We start from the raw sequence: 8,981 nt of genomic DNA on the forward strand, positions 1-8,981 counted from the left end.
ATATATATTAATTATATGAGAGTTTTAAAATAATGAAATATATAGTCTTTGTGAGAGAAGGACTCCTGATCGATCTATATATATGCCATGAGGGTCATAAGTTTTTGACACACAACTCAAGTACACAAAACAGCAAAAACTCTCCCCTTTGCTCTTGCAAGTCACGGCCATCAAGAAAATTTTGGCACAAAATTTTCGGCCATCCAAGTTTCCATCACCGCCGCGCCGCCGTCGTTTCAACGTCTTCGGATTTTTGAAATTCGGTGGCTATAGTCTTAATGCACAAATCGCTTGCGATTTCTAGTGAAATCCAAATGAGGAAGACAGTGTTCGATCATAGACCTGATTAGATGATCAAAACCGGAGTTCCGCTCGTAGGAATTTACAAGAAGAACTATCTCCACTTTAAACCCGGAATAGTTTGAAGTTCAGCGTTTTATACGCGGATGCATAATTCTTAACGCCCTATGAGTGGTTTCAAACACACGACTCTCAAGCATCGTTTCGATTGTCGAGACGCAAAAATTTTAAACTTCCGCTGCGAGAATTCAATGACCCAACATTTTCAGTTTTTTTAACTCTGCATTGTGTTGTCTCATCAACTGCATGTAGGATTGAAATCATGGTTCGCCGGAATGGTCGCGGCGCGGCTAGAACTCCCGTTCTGGAACAGGAACGGGTACTGGCGTTCCAAAGTTCCATGGCAAATCGGTGATTGCTTTGTGTCGTCGTTAAGTAGATAGAAAAGGCCGTGTTATCGGAGGAATGGCACGGAACGGAACGTTAAAAAGAAAGAAAAAAGAATGATAAAAAGAAAAAAAAGGAATATAGGAGGGGTCATTAAAAAATATATGATCCATTTAAAATTTAATTAAATAAAAGAGACTTTGACTTTTTTAAATCGAGAAAAATGTTGCGGTATTAAAAAATTGGGTCGAGCTCGACCCACTATTCTGGTTCGAGTGTCGATCTAGATGCAAAGTATCTTTTCAAATAATGTCTTCAAGTGAACCTACAACTGCGAGATATCTTTTCAAATAATGTACATTGCATTGCTATAAAGTAGTTTATTATTTGATTTGAAAGCACCGTGTAATGCTTAAATTTACCATTTTCTTGATTTGCATATCACACACATTTCCATACTCAATTTTGTAGCTGAAATTATGTCGTACTCAGAATTATAAGGTATGAATATATTGTGTTTTCTTTTGAAGTAATACATTATATTTCTTTATCTTTTGTACTTATAATTTCGAAGTTGTTGAAATTTGATAAATAATAAAATAATTAAATTGATTGTAAAATATTGATTTTAGTTGATGTATTTTAGTTGATATTAAACATTATGTAACTCTAAAGTAATAATAAAATAATTAAATTGATTGTAAAATATTGATTTTAGTTGATGTATTTTAGTTGATATTAAATAACATGTAACTCTAAAGTAAGCTTTTAAGTAATTTGATTCCCATTTGGGTTAACATATGTACCTCCAATTGAAATTTTTTCAAAAGTTTAATTGATTATAATCCAAAACTTTCTTAATAGTATGCAGAGAGACATTGATATTCTTTTTTAAGAAATGAAACATTGATAGTCTGATAATTCTTTTTTTTTTTTAAGAACAGAAACATTCATAGTCTGATTTGCGCTCTTTTTTGATTAATTAACCTTCTGTGTGGACCTCATGATGATGGTGATGCTAATTCATCCAGGGAGACAAGTAGTGATGGTGGCAACGAATATCGAACAGACAAAGAGGTTAGTAATAATCAGAAATTATCGAACCAACATATTGCGACTGTCCAAGAGTATAATCAGCTCACAGGAAGAAACAATCCTTCCATGGGATCGACAGTAGGTGACATTAGCAACCCCCCAGGTCTACTTATTTTTGAGTACTTTGAGAAGGAGCTTCCATTTCATCGTGAACCATTAGCTGATAAGGTAAGTCCAGCCCCAACTCTGTACTACTACAATATAAATGCTAAAACATGACTGATACAGAATTTCATGCCCACAGGCAGTGAAGGGATGCGTGATGGTGGCTGCAAGCTCTTGCTACCAACTTTTGGACTTGTTTCGTACAAGTTTAAGGCCTCCAATTGGATTGTGAATGGAGTTTTTGAAGACCAAAAAGGTCAATTCACTCTTGCATGCAAGCTGCTGACAATTGGCTTCGGTTGTTGAAAGTTTATCACCCCGATTACAGCTTTTTTGTGTCGCACAACACGAATTGGGGATAGTAGTCGGTAAGCTAGCATCTCTCTTCCTCTATGAGCTCCAAGCTGTGGCCTTAAATGTGAGATTCTGCACCGTGGAATTTGCTCCTTACTGTATGCTCGCATTATGGATGTGAAAAGTTGGCGAGAATTGCAATTGGAGAAGTTATGTTGCATTTTTCTGTAGCCAAATGCAGACACGGAAGTGGGATGGAACTGTAGTACATCAAATGTTGTCATACAGACTTTATGGGGTTAGCCCTAACAAATTTGCAATAGATGATGACGAATAGTATTACATTTATTTAACTTCTGGCTATGCATGTTTCTATAGATCGTGCACTAATAACTTTGTGCAAATTCTGAGTTTTGTGAAGCCTTTATTCTTGTCAGTTCGCAATTATTTGAACCTTTGTATAGCATTCTTAATTCTTAGCACAATTTTGCAGATAAAATTTAAGCCACGTTTTGACAAACCATCCTTGATGAATTTTTTCAGTGACTGGTGCGACTTGATGTAACATCAATCTCGTAACAAGTAAATTCCAATAAAATAGAGCACTTCAATGGTTTCTATAAATGCACTAAATATGTCGATAGCATACAACAGGTCTCAACAAGGCCATATTCTCTTCCTCAAGCGGTTTCTCTTGACTTTACTCTCTGCAAACTAAGATCAATCTCCAGCTCGAATTTGAAAACTTACATGTGATATGTAACATTTCTAACTCAAGTTATCATCCAGAAAAGTAGACAGTAGTAGACCTTGGACAAACTTGCATTTTTGTGTCTTCTCTTTTTGGTCTTCTTCGGACAAGGGAGGCTGTGGGACAACTCTGCTACAATGAAACAAACCAGATGTCAAGCGTCATCACAAGTTAGTAACATGCTTCTCTCTCTAAAGCATGGTGTTCTTTCGGTTCTCTAAGTGCACTTTCAAGGCAAGTAGTGTAACGACAATCACATTTTGCTATCTATGAAAAGCTTGCAAGTGACAAAACTCGATGGAAGAATTGCAAATCATGTGATATAAGTTTACCCGAGTGAATCCAGGATTTTCAGGAAAGAGGTTGAACCGGAGAAAGGGGCAGGGTAGCTCAATTGAATTAGGGGGAAAACATGAGTTTAAGAAAAAATTAAACATGGTACTTTAATTTGTTTTTCTGTTTTATTGGAACAACCCCACCTCCCCTCTGTTGGGTCCACCCCTAAGTTTAACCAAGATGACCGTACCCATCTGCCAGAGTGTCCAACATGCTTTCTTCCACGGGGCTAGCTTCAACTGAAGATAGAGACTGAACACTAGGAAATTTATCATCTACAGTTGGATTGCATATGAAAGAATTCAACAATGGATCGGGTTCTGAATTTGATGTAGGAACCACAAACGAAGATCCCCCAAGAAGGGATTGCAGCTTTCCTTCCAGTAGATCTTTTCTCAAAGAGGAAAATGACAGATTAGATAACCCCCTGCGCAATCTTCTTTTTCGATGCATGTGCTACACAATTAAAGAATCCACAATCTAGAAAAATAATACTTGAACAAAATAAATTGAAAGGACAAGACTGATGATGATTTACTGGTAATAAACATGAAGACTCAAAAGCAGTTTATAGCTTTGTAAAGGATATCCTAAGAAGACTTCCATGCTGCAAGGTCATGTGGCAAACTAAATCTGATGCTACCTTTTTTGAACAAAGAGGGCACACCTGTATATATAACACAATACATCATAATGAACTGCTGTGACAGAACATCTGAAAAATCGTATATTTGAGCAATCATGATATCGGCCATATCACGACATCTAGTAGAACAGAATCCCTCAATCAAGGCAACGAACGATCAACTTCAGCATGTTGACAAGGCAAAAAAATGATATAAATTCGACAATAAATAGTATGATTGACTGTATCTCAAAATCGAGAACTTGAATTGAAGGGGTTTAAGATTCAGCATCTAAAAAAGTCATACAAAAATTTGTCGAAATCAACATTCCAAAAAATAGGTTTCTGTATCACTTCAAAATAAGAATATAATTGCTAGGTAGCACTCAGGTATATACAGGCACACAGCGGAATGATGAGAAAAAAGACAGCAATAATGGTAAATTAATGTCTAGTCACACATTATAATATTGATTAATGTCATCCGTGATCACTTATACTTGTTCAAATAACCACTTCTAATGTTAAGCACCTAACGCCCAGAATGAATCACATAAGAACGTTATTCAAGTACTTTGACAAGCATAATCACACTGCATCCCATCTTAGGAAACATTATTGTCTGTTCAGGTAAATAAACTATCAAACAAATCTACATAACCTACAATTCTGCTAAAATAAAACCCCGCCTAGAATTTTACTATTCTGTCTATCGCCAACACAAAGTTTGTTTGCCAACGTGTTTGTGCCACCACAACGCTCTAACTTAATCCCATAATTGGTTCATGACAATAATTTTATAACATTGAATAAAAAACTCACTCTGTCAACAGCAGAGCATAAATGAAAACAAATAAAATGAAAGTGATGGTAATACCCCATTTTTGGCTTCGATGGCATGCTCTTCATCGATATGACAACAAAGTCCAACCATATCAAAATCCTGTGCACAAAAAGGGCATAGAAACTCCGCCCTCAGCTCCCCTTCTCCTTCGTACTCTTCTCCACGAAATGCATCTGCAGTATATCCACCGATACAACACCACATTAATCCAAACATATTTTTCATACACTTCACAAACAGAATCATCTAACACTAGTTGTCCCTCAGAAACCAGTCATTCTTCTGTACCAACAGCCAAATTTATGGAAGGGGATAGGTGAAAGAGGAAAATTTCCTCCCTGCTCCTGAAATGCCTAACCTCTAAAGAGTGTTACAACTGAAATTATACAATTCTAACTTCGGAACCCAAAAATTCCCACTTCCATACGCAAAATCCATATTTTCCATCACAAAAAAGGAACATTTCATTGGCTTAACTACCAATTCCACGTTAAAAACACGTAGACAAAGAAGGCTTGAAGTTTCGATCATTATTTCCTCTCGACAACCAGAAGCAGCCAAATACATCAATAACTGAAATTTCCAGACTTCAAATCTATACCCATGTAAAAATCAAAATTTTACAAGCATTTATAATTTTTTTTAAGAAAATAAAAAAATCTCAGCTCCTTTTCCCACTTCTCCTGCTCCTCGTCAACATAATCAAAATTTCACCAACCTTATAGCCAAAAAAATAAAAAAATTTAGCCCAATCCCTGGAAACCACAACCTTCCCCAGTCTCCACCCTCCTCCGAAAGGGAAAAAAACCAGAAGACTAAAGAAGAAAGAAACCAAGAGAAAAAATGCAACGACGGAGGTAAAAAGAAGAAAACCCGATCGAGATTGGTATCGCCTGTAACCAATAGAACTTCGAATCCATGAATCGGAGTCCATCTTATTGAATTCCACAAATTTGAACAGCCCCTCGGAATCCCGTAAAGCACAGATTTTGATACTAAGACGTAGTTGTACGTGTGGTAAAGGAAGGGAGAAAGAGAAGCTTCGCCGAAAGAGAGAGAAGACCTTTTTTCTTTTTAATTTTTATTAATGCTCACTTTCCTCAGCTAACTTGCGTAGTGTGGAATCGATACATCATGTTTAACCAAATTATTTATTGATATTAAATAAGTTGAGATTTGGATTCAGCATCTAAACTAAAGTAGTTTGGTCCCTACCCCTGGTGAGAGAAAACTATTTTAAATATGTCACCAATACCTTTATTCTCTGTTAAATTTTAATTGACAACTGGGCCTAAAAAATAATATCATAGCTTAGATAAAATTATTTCAAAACAAAATTTATTATTATCAAGTAATTAAATGTTTGAAGTGGAGAATTTTTCTCCAATTACATGAATCTGAACCTAAGTTCGAGATTAAGTATTTACATGATTTATTCCAGAACTCTAAAATATTTGATACAGGAAGATCTAACCAATGTTAGATATGAAGAAGGAACTTATCAAAGTCTTAAGGTAAAATTATGATTCAAAATAATAGGTTCTTAGAAATAGTATCGGATTCCTCTAAACTCTCCGGAAATCTTAGAGAAATTCAAAAGACGGTACAAAATTATGGTAATATGCTGTATTATGTACCAAAACATGTGGAGAAAATCCTTGAAAATCAAGAAGAAATTCTTGGAATATTAAAGGATATTCGAACAAGAATTCAAAATCTAGAACAATAATCAAGTTCTAGTAAGAGAACTTAAGAAGGAAGGTTACCACCATATTTTGGTACCGAACCCTTATTACATCAAAGAGAGAAGGCCAAAGTGATGCCAAAACTTTTAAATGAAGAAAAAAAGATGATCAATCTAATCAAAACGATCTCAGAAAAGAAATTAATCTGATGACAACTTTAGAAATGATTGGTTTAGAGGATCTACAAGAGCTTGCATAATCTTTTGCAAATCTCAAGGTTGTAGATCTAAAGATGAACACGACTGGGGGTGAACAACCTACCATAACCTGGTCATCTTCCCAAGAACCACCAAGAGAAAGTATTGGATCTCAGAATATAAATATGAGAGAATCTCAACCAGACTTTTACATTGGTGGAGAATCGCATCCAGCGGGAACAAGGTCAAGAAAGAATCAAATTCCTTTGCAACAAACGCCCTATGGGAAATCTGTTTTAAAACCAATACATTATTATGGGGTTATGCTTAACCTAGATGTATTATATTTTAAAAACAAAGAAGATCTCATAGATTATTAGACATATGCTATGAGAATTGCAATAGAAACACTTGATCTCAACAGAGAAGGATTTGTTAAACTTCTAGAAATGAGTCTTATGAGATCAGTAAAATTTGCTTGGAACATGACTTTGGTAGAAACCAAAGAGTCAGTCCTAGCCGGAGAATCTCTTGGCTAGATAGCCGGAAGAATGGCTACCCTATTTAAAGCACAATTCATAGGGATAGACTATTTTAACAGTCAAGATACAAAGAAGAAAAAGAAATATACTTAAGCTTTGTATAGTCTTGAATTACATGATATATGTTTAGTGGATGAATACATTATGTTATTCACTAAATATAGATGAAATTCAGGGGTCGAAGAAGATATAACAATGCAACTCTTCTTCGCCAAGATGCCAAGCCCTTGGAGAGAAATGCTCATAAGAGAATATGTACCTGGAAATCCAGGTATATTGGCACGAAGAGCCTCTTTCCTTAAAGAAAATTTGGCACAATGGTGCCATTTGGCAGCATTACAAAAGAATTATAAACGTTTAAGGGGTATTAAAAAACGTACTCCTTTCTATTGTAAAGAAAATGATCTTCCAACAATAATTGGAAGTAAACCACATAAGAATAAGAGGAAAAGTTTTAGGACTCAACCTTATGCAAAAAGTGGAAGAAGTTCTTGGAAACCAAGAACGGTATGGTCTAGAAAGAAAGCCAGATCTTACAAATCTGGACAAAGAAGTGGACCATCAAGAAGTAGGATATCCTCCCAAACATCGAGCACATCTCGAAGCATAGGAAGAACACCTACGAAGAAAACTTTCAGAAGAGCTCATACTCGGGCTAATGAAAGTTTTAAAGATTGTAATTGCTGGATATGTGGAACAAGAGGTCATATCTCAACCAATTGTCCATAAAATGAAAAAAGAGGTATTAAAAGCTTCGATCCAATCCCAGATATTGAAGAAGCAGTTTATTACTAAGATCTTATTCAAGTATACAGATTTGAGGATATTGCCTCAGATAAAAGTATATATGAAGAAGAAGAAGTCTTAAGTCAGGGAGAATCCAATGGATCTGAATCGGAATCTGACTAAAGACGAGGTGTTTCGACACGAAACACATGAAGATTTGTCTGGATTCTTTAACCAGACAACTATATCTAACATGGTCCCAAGGATCATGAAAGAAAATCTTATTCTACAGAGATATCAAGGATTCTTTGCATGACAGTTAGAAAAGTTCTTGGGAGATCTTGGCCTAAGAAACAGAAAGCATCATCTAATCTGTAAAGTTTCCTGAAGGGAAATGGCAATTCCAATGGAACTTACAAGGAATAGAATGGAGAAGCAATTAATTTCTTCTGAAGAAATTAAGGAGGAATTACACAAACTCAAGATAAAATTAGCAAGGACTATGTCCTGGATTCATATTGGAGCAATCCAGATTATGATAAAAGCTACTTTCAAATAAGGAATAGATTCACCCATTGATATTGCTATATGCGATAAAAGATTGGAGAACCTACAAGATTCAGTACTGAGAACTATCTCAGGAAATCTCTGTGTAGGAAAGATTGTAGGATTAATCTATCCAAGAATAGCTTACAACCTGGCCGATCGAGATTTTAGTCGAGCCTTGACATTGCACCAAAATTTCAAGGAAAAAAAGATGATGAAATAAGGCAATAGACCATATTCTATTACTTATCAAATTTCATACGCTCTATCTAATACACATTATTCAGATTTGTTTATTAAAAATGAGTTTATTGAAATAACTGAGATATTTGGAAAAGTTGCTCAGACAATTTCTCAGAAAGAGTTGAGTTTCCTTTAATAAAGGAAACAGATATCCAAATAAAAGACAAATCGATTCTCCAAAGAAATCAAAGTCTTAGATTGGAATCAAGAAGACTATCTTCTCAAGAAGATATAATTACATGCTATAGGTAGGGAAAAACACCTGTCCAAGAAATCCAACAGGAGCCAAAAAGTTTTTCTACAAT

General features: G+C 35.4%; 1 protein-coding gene across 3 annotated transcripts; it reads right to left on the reverse strand.

The window, feature by feature from the left end:
* Positions 1-2,743: 2,743 nt before the first annotated feature.
* On the reverse strand, positions 2,744-5,857 carry LOC140979390 (protein DEHYDRATION-INDUCED 19 homolog 7-like). 3 transcript variants are annotated; one of them, XM_073444764.1, is made up of 5 exons: positions 5,611-5,857; positions 4,771-4,910; positions 3,856-3,935; positions 3,459-3,719; positions 2,744-3,061 (listed from the first exon to the last, which is right to left on the reverse strand). In XM_073444764.1, exons 1-5 carry the CDS (start codon positions 5,669-5,671, stop codon positions 2,950-2,952), a joined length of 654 nt encoding a protein of 217 aa, XP_073300865.1. In that variant the 5' UTR covers positions 5,672-5,857; the 3' UTR covers positions 2,744-2,949. The 3 variants fall into 3 exon arrangements, with proteins under 3 accessions (XP_073300865.1, XP_073300864.1, XP_073300866.1); XM_073444763.1 differs by having other exon boundaries at positions 2,744-3,064; XM_073444765.1 differs by lacking the exon at positions 3,856-3,935 and having other exon boundaries at positions 2,744-3,064; positions 3,459-3,724.
* Positions 5,858-8,981: the final 3,124 nt, after the last annotated feature.

This window comes from Primulina huaijiensis, chromosome 6 (genome assembly GCF_012295235.1).
Source record: "Primulina huaijiensis isolate GDHJ02 chromosome 6, ASM1229523v2, whole genome shotgun sequence".
Classification (NCBI taxonomy): Eukaryota; Viridiplantae; Streptophyta; class Magnoliopsida; order Lamiales; family Gesneriaceae; genus Primulina; species Primulina huaijiensis.